The sequence below is a fragment of the Trachinotus anak genome, unplaced genomic scaffold (assembly GCF_046630095.1).
Source record: "Trachinotus anak isolate AG129_WGS33_773 ecotype Australia unplaced genomic scaffold, CSIRO_AGI_Tana_v1 ptg000007l, whole genome shotgun sequence".
In the NCBI taxonomy this organism is placed as follows: Eukaryota; Metazoa; Chordata; class Actinopteri; order Carangiformes; family Carangidae; genus Trachinotus; species Trachinotus anak.
In genome coordinates, this window is record NW_027273858.1 from 9,156,239 (window position 1) to 9,182,379 (window position 26,141).

Sequence of the window (26,141 nt, forward strand, 5' to 3'; positions counted from 1 at the left end):
TTAAACAGCAACAGCAGAACCAATCTTATCTACATTTCAGCCACGAAATGTTTTTATTGATTAGGTTTTGACGTACCGTGATGATGAATGCTATATTACTTTGAGAACAAATCAGTAGATGCAGGTTACTTCTGCCAGCTCCTCAAAGCGAATTCCCGGCTCTCATTGGTCGGTGTTGATGGTTAAAATGGAAAATAGTTCATCTACCCTTAGTTTATTAAAAGTACTCGATTGTATTAAATCCAAGAAAAGTAACCATCTGGATTCCCTGGATCAAAATCTGTGACACGAAGTGCATTTCTCTGTCTGCTTATTCAAGTTACTGGATCATCTCTAGAGTTTAAGACCAAATTTTGATGCACAATGGCCCAGTGTCCTCATGAAGCTCCACAGAAATCAGTAACATACATGCTCTCCATTTGCCGTTAATGGTCCATTTTATTTAATTTGGCTGCATCACGGTGGTTTCATTTTTCATGGACAGACCAGACTCTTTGAATACACAGTAGCCCTCTAGCCTTGAAATAATCCACATATTATTATTTAATCTCTTTTTGTATGCTCATCACTTGTCCATTTTGAAGCAAAGATGAAAAGGTATTGAAGCAGAATGCTGTATAGCCTTGAGCCTTTTGAAGAATAGGTGTTGTTGAAGCCACAGTGTAACAGTCACCACTGTCCATTGTGTTTTTCTATCTTTATAAATTCTTAGTTGAATTTTATTCTTAAGGACAAATAGTTCTTAAGGCATGCTGATGGTTTTGTCAGTGATATTGCGCAATCAGGCACATTTCTTGGTTATGCAGTAGCTTTATGTATTTGTTACAGGAACTGGGTCATGTGACCAACAGGTGATTATTACTGGTCTGAACATGTGGTCATAATGTTCCATTGAACTGAAGGAGAATTTTCTTTTCATTAGTTGTCATGACTCATTCTGGATGAGTGGGAGTCAGTGTGGATGTTTCACAACAGCACTTAGGGGCTAATGATGAAACCACAAGATCTGCTAAAATGAAACTGAACTGCAGGTCCCACACTAATGTGGGACAATGGTATTCATCATTTTGGTTGTCAAAAACAAATCCACATATTTATCCAATTTATCCACTTCAGAAAAGTTGTGGGAGCGATGCTGTTGGGCATCTCAGGATTTTGAGGGGAAAATAATCTCATGCGAAATGTCCAGACTGAGCCAGGTGTTGTAATGTTTGCATAGTTTTTGGTGTAGTAACTGTCCCACATCCTTCCTCATCTACTTCTATCTTAGTGAGTCGTTTAATACATTTGCTAGAAATTCATTTGCTTCAAAGGAGCCATGAACATGATAGCAGTCAAAGTTGGACATGTGCCATCTAAGGGTGATGTAGCAAGGCACTAGATGGATTATGGTCTGTGGTCCACCGAGGCTGCTGCTGGTGGAGGAATTGATATTATTATACTGACATTGATGTCTCTTCGACAGTTCATTTAACAAAACACTATGCTTTGACTCTGCATAAGGCTCTGTCATTTTTATATACCTAAAAATAAATGTATTTATATTGTTATTCTCCACTGACTTCAGATCATCCACATTGCAACAGAATGCATAAAACAACATCAAACAACAAAATATGTGCAAAGATGCAAAGTGCATTGCCAGCTCCAGTTTCTACCAGCATGAACAGTCTGGGGAAAGAAAAAAACCTATCATGATGAAACCCTTTCAGCTCACTGTACATCACACAAGATAGAGGCCTCTCAAATCACTGACGCGTTTCCTCCTCTTTACAGGAAGGAAATTAATTCTGTTGTCGAGATCCAACTTCCTCACCATTCGTCATGACGTCTGCTTCTTGCGGGGAATAAATAGGAGAAAAAAATGAGAGAAATGAAATGAAATGTCAGGGGCTGCCACGATGCTCATCTTTGCTGCTCCCACTGGTTGCAACTTTAAAGAGGTGAGATGGTTCATTTCTGACAAGTGAAAGCGGCTGCCCTGGGAAACCGACACTGCTCTATGAAGATAAAGTCTCATTTGAATAAACTGCCTCCCGTTTAGAGCATATCCATATGCATGAGACTCCGTGTCTAATTGCTGTTAATTCCTGTTGAATTGATTGCGATTTACTCACATCTCACCAAGATGCACAAGCTGTGGGTGTGAATCGAGTCGAACAGATAGACCTCCTTGCAGAGTTACCTGAATCTGTTTTGATCAGTTTGAATGTATCAGATGCTGTTTATGTTAGTTGTTGGACTCATATTCAAACACACCATTAAATGATGTTATCACTCTAGGGATGGGCAGTGTAGGTCAGTTTGGCCAACACTTTGGTCCAGACTGAAATATACTGAATGGATTTCCATTAAATTTCTGCAGACACACGTTCCCCTCAGGACGAACCATTATAATGACTTTTTCTCTCACATCACTCTTAACTTTTGTGATTTTTAATGAAATGTCTCAGCAACTCAATATTTTCAGTATCAAATGACAATATATAAAATTGTACTAATGATATAGTGATGAACCTACAGAGAATTATCCTCTCAGTTTTATGGAGATTTATTTTTATTTTTAGAGTTCTAGACAGCATCTTCACACCCATAGAGTCAGCTGACCCATCCTCAGCTTTTTTCAGAGAAAAAGCTCTAAAATCCCACAGTACACTACCTGCTCAGCACCAAATGGCAAACACAGTTAACAGCTAGTGAAAACAGTGCAGCATTTTGCAGCTGAAGAACCAGATATTTCCCTCAGAAGTTGGTAGAAACCAAAACCAGAGGTAAAAGAGAGTGAATAATGGACTTATACTCCAGCAAGTGAACCCAAACATGACTCCAGATTAATTATAATGTTGTTCCAAAATTGCTGGATGTGTAAATTAGCAACTGTTTACTAACAAGTGTGTTAACTCAAAAGGTGATTCTATGTCAATGTTGTATACTCAACATGTTCCAACTGTCCCCGAGTGGCCAAAAAAAATATCATTTGAACTAGGAATTGTGACTTTTCCCTCTCTTGCTTTTAGTGCTTTGCCTCTGGCTGTTTGAATGGTTGTTATGGTGTTTTGTTTTTATTCCTACACAATACTAGTTACATTAATATTACAGCTTTAAGAATGCATTTGTAGCACAGCTTCCTCTGTTATCTATGGAAATTTAATTGACACTTTCTTTAAGGGCCTATAGAAGTATTCCACAAAGCAAAAAGTCTTTTTTTATTTATGCTGTTTATTGGAGATCCTTGAAGGAAAGCAAGGCTCATTAAAAGAAGCTGAATTTTTCTTCTCTGCAGCCTCCAGTTCTGCCTTTCCAGCATTTAGTGTGTGGGTCAAATATATGGATGTCAGCTCTTCTTGCAGTGTTTACTATCCAGCACAGAAACATCATAATTTCATCAGCACACTGAGACTTGAGTCTCTTAACTTTGATTGAGAAATTCTGCAGAATCTGTGCTTGAGAGGAGCGAGGCGGACAGACTGTTGCACCTCTTCCCCAAGTCTAACAGCAGCAAAAGAGTTCATTAGGCCGCCATTAGTTCACTCAGGAGCTGTTGTGAGATAATGTCCTCTAATGACCATTTGTGTGTGCGCGTGAGGGAGGATGAGCTCTCTTCTAGCACTGCGGTCTTTGACTTTGAGACAGACTGTAATTAACAGCGCACTGTCCTCTTCTGTGTTATTAGTGCCACTGACCTTTGAATGCATCAGATCTGTGAAACAACACATCTGGTCAAGCTGCAGTGTTTGGGGAGAGGAGAGGTGAAGAGAATATTAAACAGTGATCGTCAGTGCGAGGAAGTTGCACCAGTTATTGGAGAACTTGCTGCATTGTTTTGACCACAGGTTACATCAATACCCAGATTCTGCACTGAAAAACCATTATATAAGTCTTCATACAAAATTTATCACAGAACTACAACCTTTTTTTCTTACAGAGTATTTAACTAATGACAGCTCTGTCATTTGGCCAAGCTGATCAGACGGTAGAGTGATTTTATACTAAAGCGCCTACTGTTATGAGAGTTAAGAACAGCCTCCTCTAAGAGTACAGATGGGAAACACACTCCCGTCAGTTCAGCCCAGAGTGCAAGTTGATTCAAGAATCTGGAATCCCCCCTTATTTTACTCACGATTAAATCACATTACAAATCATTTGCCAAACCGAAAGGCCTTTTCCTTGGAAAATCTTTTTTCATCCACTACTTGACTCCTGTGCCAGTGATCTTGTAATCACATCAACATGTCTCCATTGGCCCGTGTGCAAGTATTAGAACACATCAAGTAAAAAAGATTTGTGAGGAAGGGGAAAAGATGTACCAGACGAACTTAATCTGCATTGCCTGCCAGAGATTTATCCAAGACATCACTCACACGCTGCCATGCCATTTCCGGATTGTCTTGAGCAAAAACCCAAAATGGGAAATTATCCAAACATTTCCCCCGAAGTGAGATTAGGCCTGAAGTCAAACTCCAAATCATAATTGCTCTTGCTGTAGCTCAGTTGGGCCTCTTTAATTGTTTTGCCACTTTAAATTTTCTGCCTCTTACAGGGAACTTTCTCGTTTTGGGAGGCACTTCTGTATAGAAATAGCTTCATCAAAACTACATTGTTCATCCTAAAAGGAGCAAATCAATGAGGGAGGGCGAACCCAGACTGAATGAGACAAAATATTGACTTTCTCTGACAATCTGAACACACTGTACTCCCTCAGGCAAATGCACAGACAAAAACCGGTCAAAATAGAATCTGTTACAACAAACAGAAACTCTGATTTAATTAGGAATATAGCAAAGAGGATACTTACTGACTTTAAACAACTGAACATTTCATTTCTTTACATTTTTTCCTAATGGGTGGTAACAGCTGGAGACGACAGCTGAAATTATGACAGACTGCAGGCAAACAGAAGGAAACATTTGGATTGTCAAGCATTAGGAATTCTCTTCCTTCTTAAGCACAGTAGCTGTCCTGTGTTTGGGTAATTTGTGTCTTAGCTTCGAGGATTTAAACAGGGTTTAACCAAAGGAAACAGCTGGTGTTACAATCACAATGTAGATATTCTGTATGCAGCTCAAAACGACTGTGCAAAGATGTTCAGCGAGTCTTGTTCTCGGTAATGGGGTTGTTTAAGTTTTTATGAGTTCCACTTCCTGTCATTGAACTGACCCAGAGATGAAGTGGTACAGTGCGGCTTATGTCTGACAGTCGCAGCCATAAACCTCAGAGGACCCCCGCCTCCGAACCCCCCACCATTCCTTTAAACCTCAACCTGACTTTCACTTTCTGCAGCTGATTAAAAGACCATTACATGCTGGCTACTTCTGCCGACTGACTGCCGCTTGGTTCTGAAGAAATCAGTTTTTATTTCCCCCTGCCTTGGCTGGGTCCCTGCTGTGCTGGAGGATGCAGTTGAAATACAAAGCATCTAAGAGAGATGTCAGGCAAAACTAGCAATTCAAGTAAAGGCAGGATGTGTGCAAAGTCTTCAGGACTAGCTTTTGCTTTAATGTCACTCCAAGCAAGGTAGTAATGTTCCCAACAAAGTAACAGATATACACAAAGTGTATGCTTTGAAAAGTATTCTGATTGCTGTATTACGCCTTGATTCATAAAGTTGGTGGATTTGGTAAGGTATAATAGAATTTACAAGAACCACAGCTCACAGGGAACTGGCTGCAGGTAAACATTAGGAGTAAAAAAAAACCAAGGGTTGTCTTCAGGAGTGTGCGTTCACAATGATTTGGGGAAGTTTATTTGCCAATCAGACACACACTTGATGTTACAGATAATGAGCTCAGAGTGAAGTTTTAATCTTTAGACCACAGCAGATCTAGTGTATGTTAAACCTACTTAACCACCGCACCATATGCTGCACTTTATTCTGCAGCATATAGAAGAATCAGTGCTGCCTCAAAAATTATTACACAATATACAGCTTACACACTTTACTCGCAACACCACTGTAATAAAATTGTATGATGTTCACAGACAAAAAAACATAGTTTTGAATATGCAGCAGTAGTATGGTGTGTGTAGGTGCAAATATCTGAACTGCTGCCACTGTGGCTTATAAATAAACCAACTTAGTGAATCCTCACTGCTGCTTTTAAAGCTACTCTGGATATAGATAAATCCATGGTTAAAATGTTATGTTGCTTCATTAATCATCATTGATTCATCAATCACAACTGTAATACTCATTATGAGCTATTTTTAGATCTCTGTGTTTTGATTTGGTTTAAAAAAAAAAAAAAACAACAACCCTACTTTGGACGTTAAAAATAAAGTGAGAGGGATATAAATGTGTATAACACAGTGTCTCAGCAGATGGAGTTTGCTCAGTTGTCTCATTGTTGAGGTCATGATGACAAATGAGCTGTTCATTACTTTCTAATGAGTGAAAGCTATCTGCAGAGGAAGAGTATGAGTTGCAGTTGAAAGCCCTGGATAATGTTTGTATGTGGACACGAAGTTATCACTTCCATCTATGGCTTTTGGACCTTGTTTCCAATGTCAACAATGAACTTTCACACTCTACTTAAATATAGTTGTACCTGCTCTTTCCTGATTACAAACACATGTACAAAATTTTACACAGCACAACTTTGTTGAGGACCATTATAGATTAATTGCTACAATCAATATTTTAACAATAATAATAATAAATTAACAATGGATCACATGACGACTTGTATGTGAAAGAGGAAGCTCACGGTGACGAACCCACTGAGTATTATCACAGGACTCTGCAGGTACTTTCTGCTCTATGGAGCATTAGAGCGTTTTTCAGCTCATTGTTTTGGTATTACAGCCCACACCTTTAATGTTTTGGTTCAGTCTCACCACTCTCATCTGTGTCATTTCCAACAAGCAGCTGTGTTCATTGATAAATCTTGTGTACACTACCTGCCCAGCACCAAACAGCAGAGAGCCATATATTTCCTCAGGAGTAGGTGGAGACCAAAAGCAGAGCAAAAAGAAGAGTGAATATTGGACTTGCGCACACCAGGTGGACATTGCTTTGTACCTGCTTGACACATAAATAGTCAACTGCTTGCTCACAAGTTCACTATACCATCTTAATATGGTGATAAGGTGTTAATGTTAATGCAGGTTTAAGAGGTTTATTAAATTCAAATATGCAACCAATCAGGCATTTGACCTTTCTAGGATTAAATCAGCATTAAAGCTTGTTTTCTTCTAACTGAGTCAAGGACTAAGTACTGATTTATGTAAGAGATAGATAAAAATGTAATGTGTGTTTATTTAATAAATTATTAGAGGGAATCAGAAACTGGCAATTTTCAGTGTGTATGGCTGTATCATCTACCCGGAAACCTCTTTTTTTTTCTCTCTTCCTATATCTCTTTTCACCCACCACCGCCCGCTCTCCTCATCTGACCCGTGAACCTCAGTGGAAACGATGCCAGTCCCTGTGGACCGCCACGGCTCAAGATAGCCCCCCCACACACACACATACACAAACACACACCAGGAAATCCTCAGCTCCGTTTTATTTATTCAAGCCTCCTACTCGTTTCTCTGCAACAGATAAGTACAGCGAACAGGGGCTGTAGATGGAATTTTTTCCCCATAACCCTGAACACACACACACACACACACATATACACACACACACAGGCATGAAAGCGCTGTTACTATTAACATCTGACCTTGTCCCAGAGCATTCGCCAGCATGAATTTTAAACACGTGCCCTCTTCGCCCAGACCTAAACGACCCCCCTCAGATACCTTGCAAAATTATTCATCACATTGTCGTATAACAGTTGCCTCAAGCCAAAATATGCGATGGGTTCCTTACGCCTGATTCCCCAGAGTATTGATCAAAACTGTCAAATTCTTCGGCTGCATGCCAGGCCTTGTTGGAATGAAAAATATCACTGAACCGAAAAGAAGGGCCATTCATTTGCACCAGTCAGAACAAACAAATCTAAATGGAGGGATACCAACATTTTTTTTTGAATGTGTGATGTGCATGTGAGAGCTTGTGCAAAAGTATGCAAATAGGAAAAAAGAGGAGAGGAAATGGTAAAATGTCCACTACACTAACACCAGCGCCTTAGCGACAGGTTGAGACTGGCCAGGTTTTGACAGCAGTGAAAAAATTCTATCTAATTGAAGGATGTTTGTCAGCCCTCTCACTGTCAAACTGATGGCAGGAGAAAATTGCCTACCAACCATTCCCAGTTTGCTCTCCTCCTCCAGCAACACACTCACTGTCAGCCCATATAGTCAGAAACCTCTTATTCAACCAGTGTATTGTAGCTCAAAGAAGTGAAGCCAAAACACACCCTTGAAAGATGTCAACTAATGACACTGGCTTGACAGCGGGTTTGATGCTCTGCTATCACAGTCCTCTGCACTGATCACACCGGCTACAGCTGGTTTTCTTTCTTTCTGTCTGTCTTGTTCTGTTGGCTGCATGGCTTCTTTCAGCTCAGTGTGTGATGTATTACATCAGTCATGCTGCAAGTCAAGGCAGAAAAGCACTTAAATGAGGTGTAATAGAAGCGTGTATTCCCAAGAATCAATTACACCTATAGAGCAGCAAATTAAATGGAGCAATTCAATTCAATTCAATTCAATTTTATTTTGCACTGAAATTAAATGCAGCTGTTAAGTTTCTCTTTCTTTAAACAATTTGCTGTATGTGCACACAAGCCCTCCTGAAAATGCTCCTCTACAAATTTATGTTTTCTTCCTGACATACTGTGTTTCATGTTGTTACCAAAGCAGGTATGAATGAATGCCTTATATATGACTTCATTTCACTGGGAAATGAAAGAATATGAGAGAATAATCAAGATTGCCAGAACAAATACACCTGGTAGATTATTTTTTAAAAATAGTACATGAAATGTATGATTAAACCAGATGAGACTGATTATGATAATGTGTCTTAAAGTTAAATAAATAGTCCAAGGTATCAGTGTGTAATTACGACCGTAGTATCTTTACATGCTTCAAACTGAGATTATGTTGAGAGAAAGAAATGAAATGGTGACACTGTGTGGTCGTAGTACGTAAGTGAATTTAGACTACAACACAGTTTAACCAGGGGTGGAAGTATCCACATTGAAATGTTCAAGTATAAATCCTGCATTCAAAAGTTTAAGGGAACGTTCCCTTAAGGTTCTCTGATGGTTCCACAAAAATAACTTTTAACAAACATTCCAGGAACGTTCACTAAACATTGCAAAAATTTCACATCAAGAGATCCTTAAGGTAATGTTCCTAAAAGGTTCTCTAACGGTTCCACAAAAATAACTTTTACCAAACGTTCCAACCCTTTAGGTAATGTACCCGAAAGGTTCTTAGAGGGTTACATTTTAGCAACCTTTAGAAATTCTCTGGTAGAGAAACTCTACTGTAGAATTTAAGGTTCTCTGACAGTTGCACAAAAATAGCTTTTAGAGACAAGTTCCAGGAACGTTTCTGGAAGGTTTTGTTTGTAGAACTTTCAGAGAACTTTAAGTCCAAATACACAATTATTGGAAGCAAGGTGTATTCATTAGATTAGATTACATCATCGATTATACTGTATATTTACAGCCTTTATAAAGTGTTTACTAGTAATGCTAGTGCTTTACACATCAGACAGCCTATAAATCCTTAAACATGGTGCCTTCTTAGAAAGTGGTGTCCATATATTATATTATTGGATTCTTCTTCTTCATACATAAACTTGTTTAATTGATAACAATGCAGAATATTAACTGTAAGCCCAGGATATGTTTTGTATGAAAAGTAACTAGAAGCTGGCTTATAAATATAGCTAAAACATAGCTGGAATTAATGGCTTTATTAATAGTTGATAAATGATTTACTAATGTTTGACAGATTTGTTATAAACCATCCATTACTTGAGGAAACATATTTAATAACTTTCTGACACTTTATAGAATGAATCTGATACTGCTTTAATGTTGATTTAATTTGTTCTTGAATGTGTCATTGTTAACATTCAAACATTGGACTTGCTCCCATAGAGGCTTCAGTGATTAATGAGCTCTTTGTTTTTACTTTTGGTAAAAGCACAGCCTTGTTGACCAGGAGATGTCAGCATGAGTCATTTCCAATGGGTCCTTTAACAAGGACATGATCCACCTTCCTTACTAACCCATTACTGATATCACTTTTTGCCAAATCAAAGTTAAGACAGATAGAAAATGCCTCGCAATTCATCCTCTTTTGAAATGTTTTTACTTTGTAATACACGAGCCACACACAGATGTTTGATGTTTTTTTTTTAATTAAGTTACACTGATAAGGTTGTATTAATGGCAACAGACGTGAGCTGTGCTGTTCTCTGAGAGGTAGAAACACAGCTGTGTTTTGGATGCTTGCAATATGCCACAGTTTGAAAATGTAAGACACACCAACACTGAAAATGATACTGTATGAGCTGTTATATAAACACACAGTGTGAGCAGGTGTTTCAGCAAACACAGCGACAGACAATCAGTGCATAGTGAAGCAGGTTTGACAGAACTATGTGGACAGTGTAAATGTTTAGATGATTGTTGGGCTCAGTTGCACGTTGCACGTCACACATTTGGCCTTTTGTTATGATGTTAAAGTACTGGAAAGACTGAGACTTTAATGCGGTAATAAAACTCCCTTCAAAGTAAACCATTTGGATGATATCAGAATGGAGCAAGAAACCTTGTACCAACAGGTGCCTTCTTTCCTTCACTTTGTCGAACATGATCTGGCCTTAATGCGACAGTCACAATAATTCTGGGCAGTAAAGGTTCAGCTGATTACAGTCATTTTGTCCCAGTAAATGTGTCACCAGCTGCAGCATGTCAGTCTGGACTTCTTTCATAGATGTGGATTAAAGTAAGTCGGCTGAACGAATCCAGTGGACATGAAAGGATGCAGGAGCCCTCCAGTGGATGAAAGCGGAACAGCACCGGTCGTATGGAAGATCACATTCCCAGAGCTGAAGTTCGGGAAAGTTTGGTGGAAGCTGGCGCTGGCGGGGCTTGACGCACAGGTGGCCGGGTTTGGACTGACGTTGACCAGGGAGTTGGAGCCGGGCTGCAAGGTGCTGTCCGCCCCGGGGTTCTGCTTTTTCCACTTGGTCCTCCTGTTCTGGAACCAGATTTTCACCTGGGTTTCGGTCAGACTCAAGGACAAGGCCAGGTTTAGTCTCTCGCACACAGACAGGTACCGAGTTGCGCGGAACTTGTTCTCCAGAGCCACCAGTTGCTCGTAAGTGAACGCTGTTCTGGCGCGCCGTGGTTTGGCGCACGCCTGGTCAGGGCGCCGCCGCTTGTGCGGTGAGGGGACCTGTGTGGTGACCGCTGACTCTCCATCCTCCTGTTCCCCAGGGAGACAGGGCTCTGTGTCAGCCGGCGGGGAGAGCAGAAGGGGGTCAGCGACAACTGTATGATGCTTGGAGGCTGCAGAGTGTTCCTCCCCTGCCTCGTCCACTGTGAATAAAAAAGAGGAGTTAGGTCACATCCTGCAAACCTCTGCAGCAAATACAGCATCTATGGGATTGTGTGACCCTCGGTGTCAGGGAAACTATTACTATTTCATTTCCGGGTCAAAACTGGAGTTGTTAGGGAAGTTATCAGTCATTTAGTGGTAAAGGTGTATCTGTCGTCCTGAAGTGGCAAAACCTTTTCAGTGCTGTGATTAACTGTTCAAGATGACGGCAGCTTCTGACATTAAGGCCTGGCTTTACTGGTTGTTCCTGAAAAGGTGAAATAGGCTGAAACTATTGTTTTAAAGAAGTAGATCCAGTGATGGGCCAATTTTAATACATTTCTAATTAAGTACAATAGAGATAGAAAACTGTCATTCGTCATGTGTCTCGTTTTCATTATTAGGCGAAAAAGCTTAAAAGCAAATGTGCCAACTTGGCCGCGGTGTTGAGGACAGCTCCTGAAGACAGAAGTCTTGCGTCAAATCTAAAAGCTTAGGGCCCAAATGGATCTTCATTGTGCAATGATGTTCCTCTTTGTCCAGTCTGAAGTGAAGTTTGAATACCAAACACAGGAGGCCTGTGGTTGACATCTGTGAAGTGTTTGATGAGGATACTGAGGTCGTCAGAGCGGAACGGAGCAAAGACTCAGGGGAGGGGGAGACTTGGTCACTAATCCTTAAATAATTTATAAACCACACAGCGCCTCAAATGTCATGTTGCGGAAAGAAATCCCGTCTAAATCCAGCTCCGCCACCTCAGCCGTGACGTGCTAATGGAGTTTCATATTTGCGGGTGGATCGATAAATGTCATCTATTTAAAGGGAAGTTTTAATCGAACGATATTTAGGATCAGACATGGATGGGGTGTGAAGTTTGTACCTGCAAGGTGCTGGAGGGAGATATGCAGGATGCAGTAATGGGATATCGATCAAAGCGCGCAGAGGCATCCTCAATGGGACGATTTAAACAATTATCTGGCCTGCCTGTCCCAGTGCCAATCACACGCTGGGGCTCTGGGAGCAAGCCTTTGTGGCTTCCTTGAAAGGAAACGCAGCCTTGGAAATTAAGCGAAGGTCATACAGAGATGACAGTAAATCTGATAGAAAATAGCGTCTAGTTTGCAGATGTCAAGCCTAGACCCAGCAAAAAGTTTTTATTGTAAGATCCCATTTATTTATTTTAGTGATGCGCTCTTATTTCACAGCGTTTAGTCACGATGATGTCTATATGTTTTGGCATATCCCATAAAAAATCAAAACAATATATTCCACGTAAATCGTTGATCTATAGGCTGAATAATAATTATAAAATTGAATGTTTTCTCTACCTGATTTCGTGCGCTCAACTCTGAAGTCTCCGCCTGCAGTGCTGTCCGACTCCAAACTTCCCTCTGCGTTTGGCACAGGGAACTTCTCCTTGATGATGGAAAGTTCGTTTACCCTTTTGCTGTTGAATTTGTTGGGATCCAAAATATCAATTATAGAAAAGGAAATTTTGTGACTGGACGTCATTGTCACTCCACAGTCCTTGGCTTCCAGCATCCTTTATACAGAAAAGACCTTTAAAGAAGGAAAATGACCGACGTGCGTAATTACGCGTGTGGAGAGGAACTTCTCATAGTTTAGCCTACTTCTTGTCTTCAAGCTTCATCAAACCGGATTAGTGGTGATGATTATCTCGGAGTGTGGACTTCGCTTCCCTGCTTCTGTCTGTCAGTCTTGCAGCGTGAGTGAGATGACCGGAGCGCGGTCTTTAAAGCGTCTGTCCCCCAGTCTCTCCGCCAGACACGTGACACAAACACTATTAGTGTTTCACACGACCACCTAATGGGCTCAAAGCATTCGTCGATAATCACCCATATCATTAAATTCAATAATCCACGACCTGAAAGTAAATTGGGCACAGATGGCACTTGATCCATATCAGAGATCGCCCTGTCTCCCTAAATTGGACAATTTTAGATGCTCTACTGTTAGGAAGGGGATTTTCGTGTCCCCTGAGCAACAGAAAAACTTTCTCTTAATCGAAACCAAGCGGTGTCTGCTTGTAAACCGCTGACTATTTGAGGAAATGTTACAGCACCAGGCTTCCTACAAAGTACAAAGCGAAAGTTATTTTTTAAAATTAAAATGTAAAAATATAAAGGAATTGAAACATCACAAGGTGTCAGTATTGAAAGCGTCGGTAATGAGCAAAGCATTAGTAGATGGGCACTAACTGGAAAAGAATATATCAGGGTGATATTTAGGTGTTGATATAATATTAGATGGAGATTCCAGGTACTATAAAAATATTGTGTTTCATTAACTGATGTGATGCTGTGGCAGTTGACAGGAGCATAATATAAAAAAAGTTCATAAATACAGGTCTGAAGTAACAATGGTTATATTCCTCCATCCCTTTTTGTTTTGCTTATTCATAATTGCAGATGTATTCTGCAATGAATTTCATATTTTGATATTGCTATTGTTTTCATGACAATGATATTCTCAGTTTAGCATTTCCAGTATCATTTACACTGCATTGCAGCACACTGCAGCATGTTTCATACAGTTTTAATGACAGAAAATCATGCCTGAGATGGAAAGGTTTGTTGTTTTTTCAATTTAGAGAATTGGAGTTTTTATGCTCCATTTGCTTGCACTAGTACGGTAACAGTCTATGCCAAATGACAGTAACTTCTACTGGTTAATTCGAAAAAACTGAGGATTTGTGTTTTTGGACAGACTCAACGGATCCTTGATGAATTACTATTCTAGGTGCGTCTTTAAAACATTCAAAGCTAAATTGCAGCCATACAATGAATACAGCTGATTGTTTTCTCACCTAAGGTGATAGATTTATATTCACAATCAATCGGTTCCCTGGTCTCTGCTATTAGTATTCAATATAAAGTGACATAGGGTTGTTTAAAGCTTGATGCCTGGTGATGGCTAAAATGGTGAAACCAGCAGAGGATCAATATTCTCAGCAGGTGTCCAATACAGATAAAACCTGATGGCTACACACAGTCGTTTTGGATACTGGAAGGCCAAACCAGTAACTGCAACAGCACAGGAGGGTTTGATTGAAGCTTCCTTCAACTCCTCAGTCGTTGAATGACACAAATTATTTTTATTTGCAGTCATTGCTTTTACCGTTATTTTTGCTGAATTAGAATAGGTTCAAATTTATGACAAATGCATACCTTTTCCTCTGCCAGCTGTAGCTTGGCGTAACTGTGTATTAACATATTTTACCATCTAAGCCTGTGAGGTCTACGTCGTGTGTGCATTAGACAGACAGAAGGCAGAGGGGCCATTTCTCTGTTTTTAGTTCTGTCCAGTGTTTGTAACATGGGGGATCACATCGTGTTTACACACTGTTAAGGGTCTCAAATTCCTCCCTATACGATTTCCTGTGTTACTTATACAGTTCAGGGTGATTACTCTGCTACATGGAGGTTTCATTGCTACCCAGTCATAGTCTGGTGGACTGACATGGTCTGCAGTAGTTACATAGTCAAACATTTGTTAAAGCCACCCCTACAGGGTGTCTGCATGTCAGCATTTGCATGTGTATGACACTTGCACGGCCATTACTGTAAGCCCTCCATATGAATAGAGCCCACTGCACACTGGAGGTTTACAACTTCCTATGAGAAAGCCCAGTGGCTGGACATCTGTTTGTGTGGGTCAGTGACACAAAGGGACGAAGCCCTGAGGACAAAGAGGCCCTCAGGTAGACTTCAGACAGCGGGAACAGCAGCTGGCTCAGCTCTGAGTCTGTACGGGCCAGAGCGAGACTCCAGAGAGGAGGAGTGTTCCCTGTTGGACACCGCAGGGAGCCAAAGAGACACACTTCCATCCAAGACCCCCCTCCAGGGTCAATAAAGTCATCACTTCACAGGGAGGCTGCCCCCAGTCTGCTAAACGTCAGATAATTTGTCTAATGGCAGGAGTGGCATTATGAGCTGCAGCTCTACTCACAGACTGTAGTGTCTATTGTTTTCTCTGAAGTCCTCCACTGTCTCCCCAACTCTCCCGTTAAATGGGACTAAACAAAGGATCAGAAAGTGTCTGGTGGAGCATTAAAAGAGGCTGTTAAATCCTCTGTGTCAGAATCCAAAACCTTGCAGTTGTAGTTTTCTAAGATTGAAGAACACACTAATAGTTTTGCATGTTTGGGCCTGTTGTTATTGTGAGCATGCTGAGGTTAGCATTTTGCACTATACACCAATGTGCCTATAAGTATAGCCTCACATAGCTGCTAGCATGGCTGTAGACGCTCTAGTCTTGTTTATGTTGAAGGGCTATTTGTAAGTTTTCTCTGCCACTGATCATGCAGGTAGTGGTGATCATTGCTTGACAAGAACTTCGGCCATCATCGTCTTATAATATAAGAGCTTATAATACACACTCTGAGCAGTGCTACGTCTTCGGGGCAGATTGAAGACTGCAGTGAGTTGCTATCAGAAAGTGATAAGATGGGCCAGGGCTAGCTGGTTAGCATGCTAACTTAAGTAGAAGAAAAGGCATAATAGAGACAAGAGTTAGCATTGGTGTTGCTTTCCACCACTGGAGACAGCTCTTGGTGAGAAAGGAGTGAAGTTGGATGCTGAACTCCCAATGTTTCAAATGCAATACCACATTATCCTTTTGTGGTATTGCATTTGCTAGCAGGAAGTGTTGTGAACACTCTTCCTCTTTGATGCATGCAAGTGCATTCTTTTCACAGCATAGTTTGTTTTTGGCAGCTGATGTGCAGCTCTTGGAGGTAACACCTGCAACCGATCGTAACATTGACAAAAAAGCAAAGACCACAAAATGTTCTCTGCTTTGTAACAAAGCTCAAATAACTTATGAGCTTCTGCAAGTTCATTTTCATACTGTGTGTACATGGTTAAAAGACTACAAAATGCAAAACCTCCAGTTTGCACATTTAACACTACTTATGCGCTTGTCTTTTAATCTAACCATTTAGAGGCAGTTATCTCTGAGTATTGAATCCTGCTGCTACCTACGTTTCTACTTTATCTGCGCTCAGAGGCAGCTGGCATTGATGTGTGCCAGTGTAGATCAATACAGTATAATCTTCCTCAACGGGCATAAAGCTTCCCTCATTTTGCCAAGTCTCTCCCCTGCATGCCTGTGGGTTTTGCTGCCAGCCCTCCTTTCAGTTAGACCTCTGTGTTTGTTTGACTCTCTCTTACAACAAGGTCAGTGGCATTGCCCAGTAATTGTCCTAACGGCCTGTATACCTGTTGGGTGGAGGCGAGTAATGAGAGTTTTTCATTACGGGCGGGACGGGTGAGTGCGCCTGGCAGATGCTGACAGGCAGCAGATGTGTAAAGTTGGGGGTGATTTGTAAAGGGGTCAACTGCATCGCAGAGGAGACGGAGGGCGATGTGGGCTGGGGGTAAATTATGCTGAGGGACACTGTCAGTCATACTGCACCCCTGTCACAACAAGGTAAAGGTCAGTTCAAGCACTGATGTTCTCAACTAACAGTCCAGCACATGCGCGGCCATGTCGGCAAACTTTCTATCACATGCAGACTGGAGGTGTTTGGTTCAGGGTGAATTGTCTTTAAGCCTTGTTTCAATTCAGGTGAAATCCCTCATTGTAGCTGTACATGTTACATGTAGAAAGTCTTCATTAATATGTTATTGTTATGATGTTATTTAATGCTTGAAATCAGTTTTTCCCTGCTCAGAAAACCAGGAGAAAAAAAAATTAAACTTCAAATTCAACAGAAGTTGTGAGAGGAAAAGCAGAGGGCAAAGCTTTAGTCATTTTCTGTTTCCATGTTGTTTTTCTGTATGCAGAAGAAAATGTGTATGCGTCTATGCAGAAGGAAAACAGTAATTTGTCCTGAATCCTGTCTCATTAATGACACGTACAATGTGCACCGGCTTCCTCAGGCATTCTCATGTCTTTACATGGATTCACAAATCAATGAAAATGATCCTCAGTTATGAGATAGCTTTGGGTGACCAACCAAGGATCAGACCATTTGATCTCATTCCCTTTCCCAAGCTCAGCCTCACTGTTAATGGTATAATTAGCAGCAAGACAATTAAATACTAAAACAAGGATTACTCTTTGTGAAAGATTACGGAAAGATTAAGGCAAGGGGACTGGGCACAAAGCGAGGCTATCTCAGCCTAATGTCCAGGCTAGACCTCCAGATTGTTCAGTCTGTAAATTAGGCTACACAGGTATTTTGGTGAGCTTGTCTTGTCCACATAAAAACTGCAATTACAGCCACAGGGAGGCGAGTGTTGTGCTGAGCAGAGGAGAGTGTCCATAATGAGAAAGACCAAGAGAAAATGGGCAGAAAGAGCTGCAGCTGCCTGTTTTCCACAAGGCTGAGGCCTGCCTGTAATGGCTCTGTGGTGCCTGGCATCTGCACAGAGTGTACTGTCACTCAACGTGAGCATTGATTAGCCATTGTTCTGAGAAGGTCACATCATAATTCATTAACAATAATTAGTCCCGCAGTGCCACCTGCACTCCTTCCCTCGATTGCCCGGTTAAATTACGAGCAACCATCACGGTTCACGCGTGGAACAATGAAGATGTATCCGCAACGTAAAGGCAAGAGCTATTAGTTACATTATTTAAATGGACCTGTTTAAACCTGGGGAGCTGTCTTTATGAAGGGCAATTAGGCACTAACCATAATTGATAATTCGTGCTAATTACAATTAGGAAATATAAATAGTGGGTGTAGGATTAATCATCATTGTGGTTAAGCAGGGAGCCACGGTGCAGGCTGGGTAGGTGTGATGGAAGGCAATGGATTATGCCCCATTCATCTCCATCTAGTGCAGAAACAGATTGTGTTTGTCCCTTTATATTTCTCCATTGACCGTTATCTCTTTTTTGCTTCTGTGCCCTTGCCAAATAGTCGACGAGGTTGTGAAACTGTGAGACTGTAGTTAGTGAGCTGCAGATTGAGAGAATAGTGTCTCTGTAATGGTAGATAATACTGGGAGGACTGGTGGCTTTTCATCCAGCCCCAGGCTGAAATGATGACATGAAAGCTCAACAGAGGTGGTGCTTTTACTACTGAACAAGATTTCTTGTAGTTATGGGTTATTGTCAACTCCTTTTTTCTTTATCATACCAGTCTTGGTCAATTATCAGCATGAGGTTGTCAGTGTTAGTTTCAATATAAATATTAAGTTGATAATTGTTTCATTTCTAGTTCATTGATATATAAGTTTTATACAGTATATACATCCTTAACTGAGGCTGTTTTTTTTATACTGCACAGATAAAATTTCCCACTCTGCTCCCAATAATCAAATGAGACAAGACAGGCCAGGGCTAGCTGGTTAGCATGCTAACTTCAGTAAAAGAAAAGACATGATAGAGACAAGTTAACATCGGGGTTGCAAGAGACAGCTCTTGGTGAGTAAAGGGAGGAAGTTTGATGCTGAACTCGCAATGTTTCTTCTAGACCGCTAAGTAAACGGCTGTTAATGCTAACGTTGGCTATGTAGCAATAGCATTGGCAATAGCAAAACTAACAATTACCTTTAAAATAAAATAAAAAAAGAAGCCAGATGCTTTATCTGATTTTAACGTACTTACAGAACTCAACTATTTAACATATTTCATTTTTTTCCTGATTCTGTTTAAGTTCAAGTCTAGTTTTATCATAATTTTCATAATAACAAATAATAAGAAAGAAAATGATCTTTGTCTTAATCCTAATTTACTATGTTGTGTTTTGGTCAGTCTAATGTTAACAGCCAGCAGAAGATGTTCTGTGAACACCATCATGCTGTTCACAGAGCCCCAGGTCACATTTCAAATTAAATCCTGGCCTTTCACCTCTAATTAGACAAAGGTTCTCCTAAGGTCACCTCATCTGACCTTTGAACTTGGTGTCTCGGCCAAAGATGCTTGTTCTAATCCAGCACATTCACTTGCCGCACGGAGCATGATGACAACATCATGAGGCATAATGAGATGTAACTTATTCTCTTTCATGAAGAGACTCAGGCTATACGTCTTGTCTTGTTGGTTTGTGACGGTTAGATTGAAACTACATCCAATTCATCACCATGCTAAGAGAAGACGCCGCGTCAAGTCACCCATGCATGTGTCTGCAATCTAAACAACTCTACTGATAAGTCAACATACACATCAATTGCCTAACAGCGTCTTTGGTCTTTGAAGAGACAACAGTCTGATTTAAATACAAATACCAAGCTGTCTTAGCTGAGCAAACAAACAAATGGAAATGATCAGACTGGCCTCTGCTGTAGGTATGTAGGCATGTTGACTCAGATGTGCCCCCATTAGGCTTTATTGCTTTATTCACAAGGGATTTGAATTAATCATTGGTGTTTGTATGTGTTTGTATGTGTGCGTATGTATGTGTGCGTGCGTCTGCATGTGAGTAAGAGAGAGACAAAGAGAGGAAGACGCTGCTTCATTCTGTGCTGTCATGAGCAGATCCCAACCTGCTCTCCAGTATGTGTGTATAAAATATAGACGGCCTTGGGTTTTGGTAAATGGTGAAATAAAGTGACAGGGAAAGTAATTATTTATGATAATGAAGAGCAGCTTTTGCTCGGTAAACATTTGTCAGTAAACACATCTCCTGAGCTTAGATGTGATTACCAGTTTGTGTCTATTATATTTCACCTATAATCTTTCTAATTATTCTGATGCTGTTTGGTATTATAAGCAAATAGTATTAAGTAACAGAATATTCAATCAAATCATGCAGTAATCAAAAATTATTGCAATTAAGAATATAATTAATGTAATATAAAAGAGTTAGTGACATTCTTCTGTTTCATTTTAATGTAAAGTTTTGCACAGGCTAACGTTTCACAGGCTTATGTCTTTCTTGCACTTTCGTCTAATATAGTACAAAAATGCTTCCTCAGTTCCTGTCTTTCACGTCATTGTCTTGAAATAGGGCCCCTGCACTGTGAGGCCCCCCCAACTGGCGGCAGGCGGCTGGTGGTAATTGCTACAGTGAGAGCTTGATCAGTGGAGCTACTCTAATCAATAAAGTCTTCATCAGCCATTTCCCCTGATGATTCTCCCTCATTTCTCCCTTAATTGTTCTTTTTCATCAAACAAGGTCTGTGCCATGAGCATGTGCGTGTGTGTGTGTGTGTATCTTTGTATGTTTGTGTGCTCCAGTCCTCCCTCTCAGTGGACTGCCACTAACAGATTGCTAATGGAAGTTGGGCTGCAAACAGCGGAGGGAACCTTTGCTTCCTATAACTAGACTGTGACCTCAGTGGGAGGAGGATTACTGTTGATCCAGGCTCAAGCTTCCCCAGAGCAGCTTCACTCCTGACACTGAGCTTGACCACTGATTCAAGGAAAGACCTAAATATGTTCATGAGACAGATCGGCTGCGTTGGACTTTAATCCTGCGCAATAAACAGGAGTGAAGTTTCGGCCTTGATGCAGATGACGAGCATCCAACAACAAAGTCTGAACATGTGGCAATAAACTACAACGGCAGATTTTGATAAATGCACTGATACATGTGAAATAGCATGTAAGCACTGGTAGAAAAAGAGACACCTGATACCTATTAACCTCCTAAAATGCATCATAAAGGATCAGTTCCCTCAAAATACACATTTTCTCACATAGCCCAATTGAAGTCCAAACATGCAGATACATTTTGGTTGTATTTGTCTGGTTTATATCAACCTGCTGCCAACCCAAAATAATTACTAGAAAATCAAATTTTTTGTTATATGATGATTTCCATCTCTTTACAAACACAACCTTATTATTAAAATTTTTCATAGAGACTATCACTTCGGTACAAAGCAGTTCCATTTAAAAAAAAAATAAAAAAATAAAACTTAATGTGGATGTTCCAGAGACACTTTCTGGAAAGACTGATGATGAAAAAGAAGAAAAACAGAAAGTATGTTTCCATTATTTGTTGGATCTTTTAAAGAATCACTTTTAAAACAGGTGTATTCAAAACCTACCAACAGCTTAAAAAAGACACCTAAATGAATATGTCTTATGTATACATTCATTAGCCACATTTTGTATTTAAAGCCATTTTTGTTCCCCTACAGAGTGACTTGTTTTTGATCCTGCTAGATCTTTTTCTTTCAAGTTAACATTGCTCCTTGAAACACATTAATGTAAAATTTAAAGCATCGCATTCTTTACTAGCACCAGATATTTCTGTTTTGTAAATTCAGTTTTCAAGCTTAACATGTTCAGCACGTGAGTCAGTGATCAAACTGCCCTGTAACCTTCATCCTCAGACTGCTTTGGTCCATTACTGCCAAAGAGTCGGAAATGATTGAGGTATAATTGTTTTCCTTTAGCACTTATTGCCCTTCTGTGCTAGTAAAACGGTGTGGGTCCTCTCCTTCCCCAAGAGGGAGGAGCTGCTTGCTTTCATAAGGCGTCTCTCCCGGGTGTCTGGCTCTGCAGGCACCACTGCCCATGTGGAGCTTCAGCAATCAAAGGACTTACTCCAGTGCAGAAGAAGGAAAGGGTGGGTGTGTGGGTGGGGGGGGGGAAATAAAAAGGCTCTTGTGTGTCTCTCAGGTAAATATACAGTTCATAGCTGTGACACCAAACTGCACATCCTTATCACATCCATTTTTAGTTTTTCTGTTGTGATCTCCCCTGTGTATTTTGACACAGATGATCCACATCAGTACCTTTTAATATGCAAACATTTAATGAGTCTCTGGAGATCATACAGCTCTGATTAAAATAAAATTAAAAACAGAGACTGAGGTAATAAATGCTGTTGAGCAATCGAAAGAGGTTAAAGACTTTGCAGATTTTCAGAAGTCAGTAAGAATTCTTCACTAAATACTCGAAATTAACTCTCGTCAATCGCCAGTAATTCTTTCAAGTTGAACTGAGGATCATCTGCCAGAAGGGCCGTGGATCATTAACCGCTCTTAATAAGATATGACAAGACATTCCCTGAAATTAGAGAAACGGCCTGCCACCACTTTAACCTTATTGATTTCCGCACCTCCAGTGCAGAGCAGGAAATAAAGCAGCACTGAGAAATAGTCAGTGCCAATAATGCTTTTGTATTTCTGTCTGTGCATGACTGATGTATCAGCTCAGATTCACTGTCATCAGCACCACATTTTTCCCACATCCTCATAATTATTCATACTGTAAATGCACATGAGCTCGCAGTCACTGAGGGAGAGGGGATGTTATTATTGCAATAACATTTTTCTGTATCCTAACACTAAAATCCATTCTATTATTACAGAATCTGAATTAAAGATACATCCACAATCCAATTAGACATTATTATTTAAAGCAGAATTATTTTCCAGTGGGATATTACTGACATAATCCTATACTATCCCCTAAAAAAAACTAAGAAAACTACACATGCCCTCATTGAGAATTTTCATTTAGTTTTTTATTTTAATTGTCTTAATTTCATTGAGTTAGAATGAACTGCGACTTCTTTTAGAAATTAAAACTGATTTTAGAGCGAGAAAAAACATTGATGTTCTTCTGTGTAGGAAAACAGCTCATTTTTCCATCAGAGCAGACATAGTGACAGGAGTCATGCTGCAGTGGCATTCTGCCATAACAATAAATACAGCCTTGATGAATCTGTCCTATATTATGATTTATGGAACCTTTAGGGCTGTTGACTTACAGGGCTATATTCACAAAATTAGATTTCAGTTGTCTAACAGCCGGACCACTCATCTCCTCAGTAAACTGCCGTAGATTGTGCCGACGTGGGTTTTATCGACATATCCCATTACTGAAGTCTTCACGTTTTATGACCATTTCCATAAATTCTGTCCGGGACAATCTCCGCTCTCTGTGGGGCTGATGGAAAGATCATCTCAGGACTGTCGTTTGACGCTTCAGCAACCTCTCACATACTCATTTACACACACACACACACAAACACAAACACACACCTATACGTATACACACTATGAGCTGTGTGGCCCACTCCTCTCCCTCTCTCTATCTCATGATCAGAGATGCCCCCCTGCTCAGTGATGGAAATGATTCAGACTCTCCCAGACGTCAAGGGAGAGGACGCAGAGTGTTGAATGAGTTTACAGATGATGAGAGTCTTACTTCAGGTCAATCTGTATTTACAGCTCAATCACTTAACAGAGCAGGCCTCTCTATTAGACCTCTATCTATCTGGCTGGGTGACAGTCAGCAGCAAATAGGGCAGTTTAAGGGACACATAGGGCAAATGATAAGACCTCTGGGACACTGAGAGAGCACTCTCAGGGGGTGGTAACTCCATTTTCCTCCCATCCCCATGCCACTATTAATCCATTTACGGGAAACATTAAGTTATTGATTAATTATAGCCCCTGCCCTTAATTAAAAAGGATGGGTTGGTTTGGTTTTCAGCACTAAGGTCTGTTCAGTAATTTTATTTTGGTTTGCACATTCAAAACTGCCAAATTTAGGCCCTGCTTGGTCCAGTGTGTCTCAGTTAACACAACATGACAGAATGCTGAATCATACTTTTCCACACATATGGTATGATGTTTCGACAATTTCAGCCCAACGCCATTAAAATCAGTGCAGCGTGAAAAGGAGATTTTTAACATTTTACACATGAGGACCACAAAGGACAATTTAGTCCAGACAGACAGTGTAAAAGGTTGATTGATCCAAATGACAAAAAAAAAAAGATATTATGTAAATAGTTTTATTGGTTCAGATTTCTGCCTCCACCTCAACACAGAAGCTTGGTAAATAAAACCAAAACTGTTTAAGGTCCCGTGTAGTCATTTCCCCATCAATGGGTGAATGAAAGAACTCTATTATCAGGGACGAGCCCTTCTTTTTTATTTAGATGATTTGAGTGTCAAATCATGTAAGTGAACAGAAATCCTACTGAGAAAATGACAGTATAAAGGCATTAAATAGTGGTTACAGTGGTTACAGCCGCTGTTTGCTTTGGTTTTATATAAAAGGCTTCATATTGTTTGGTTAAACTCTGAACTAAATCTTTATTTGGATTCTGGCTTTGGATTTGGCACAGGGCAGTTACATCACATCACTTGTGTTGCCTAATGGCCATCAACAGCAGTGTTCTACCGACAAATTGTTCCTGCTCTCCATACAACACAACTTGCACTTGGAGAGTAATGTTAGAAAAGCGCTAATGCTGATTTGGTCAATTTGACTTTATAGTGCCACTGTTGAACTCCATTTTCCACTTTCTTTCTTAACTTTCTTTCTCCTCACCTCACTTTAAAATTTCTAATTTCCCTTTATTGTAATATTTGTAAGATAATCCACATCGCATTCACATTCACATCCATTCACCTCTCACCCTGTGGAATGAGCCGCTGTTTGTGATATTTTCTGAGTCAGAAGAGGGAGCTGTGTCCTCAGAGATTTCATCCTGAACGTTCCTCAAAGGAGTTTCAGTGTTGTGTATTTGCTTTTGGTCAAAATCAAATGACACAGAGAAACGATGAAAATTAATGTGCAAGATGAGGGAAAAAGTCTGATAAGGATTACTGATTACTGCTACCTGAATAATATAAAAACCATACTGTTAAAAATATATACTTTATGACATGAGACTATAAAACAAAAGATAAACATAAATAATACAAATATGCTCTATAAGACTATAAGGAAGCTTTAATTTTAACCAGATGAGAAAGAGCGTTCCGTAGGTTAGGCCCCCTGTATCTGATTAAATTTGACTTCTGCTTGTTAGATGTTTAGGAGGATTTCTCTGGAGATCTGCATGTGTTTTATGATTGTAATATAACAGAATTGATAGGGTGATAGATAATATCAGGTACAATCAGATATATTTTCATGCTTAAAAATCCATTCCATCAATGTAGCATCCAAAAAAACATTAATACCTTTTTTTTAATATAATAAGTACACAATTTTCTACGCATTCAAAATTACTAAAGGAACGATATAAAAATCAGCCATAATATAACTAAACTCTGGCTGTGCAGTTTGTGAACTCATCACCTGTGCATGTATAAAAGTAAAATGCTGCCATCTGCTGGCTTTGCTGTGTAATGAGGTGTCACACACTGGCTTGGCTCCAGTGTTTTCCCACAAATCTTTGTAATTTTGGTAACTGGATTCAGGCTGCACATGCTCAGCGTTACTCACAGCCATAAAACTCACCAAGCCCAGATATTGCTAAAACGTGTGTAACGGCTTGTATACATGTTTGTTTGTGTGTGCGTGTGCGTGTGCGTGTGCGTGTGCGTGTGTGGGGGGCACAGGGAGGCTACTGGATGTCTTTATTAAGTGTGCGCATCACTGGCAGCACAGTTTGTTCCTGTTGTGCAACAGCCTGTGAAATGATTAGTGGCCCTGAGCAGGATGATTGAAGATGAGCCCCTGATAGAAAGGTCAGGACGGGGGTTATCAAAGGATATAAACACACACACATGCACACCCTGTCACCTGTGTTTGTTAAACATTAGCAGTGTTTTTCGGTGTCATTTCAGTTGGTAGTTGAGGGAAGGTTAACTGCCATATTGTTGCCTAAGATGTACACACACACACACACACACACACACACAGCTGCCATGCTGACGTCAGAGCCATGTAGCTCTCCACCCTGCTTCATCTATCTACTCCCATGAAGCCTCTGCCCAGGTTCAAAGCCATGGGGAGAGTTTGACTACGTCTCCCTGACAGCTGCCTCTCGCTCAGGGTGTTGAATAATCACGGCGGGG

At 40.4% G+C, this 26,141-nt stretch overlaps 2 protein-coding genes across 3 annotated transcripts in view; one reads left to right on the forward strand and one right to left on the reverse strand.

Annotated features, from left to right (window-relative positions):
• Positions 1-26,141, forward strand: part of abraxas2 (abraxas 2, BRISC complex subunit) — a 118,156-nt gene that overhangs the window by 32,963 nt on the left and 59,052 nt on the right. The window lies entirely within an intron of this gene.
• Positions 7,490-19,075, reverse strand: nkx1.2la (NK1 transcription factor related 2-like,a). Its single transcript, XM_071480334.1, has 2 exons — positions 12,777-19,075; positions 7,490-11,450 (listed from the first exon to the last, which is right to left on the reverse strand). Exons 1-2 carry the CDS (start codon positions 12,988-12,990, stop codon positions 10,837-10,839), a joined length of 828 nt encoding a protein of 275 aa, XP_071336435.1. The 5' UTR covers positions 12,991-19,075; the 3' UTR covers positions 7,490-10,836.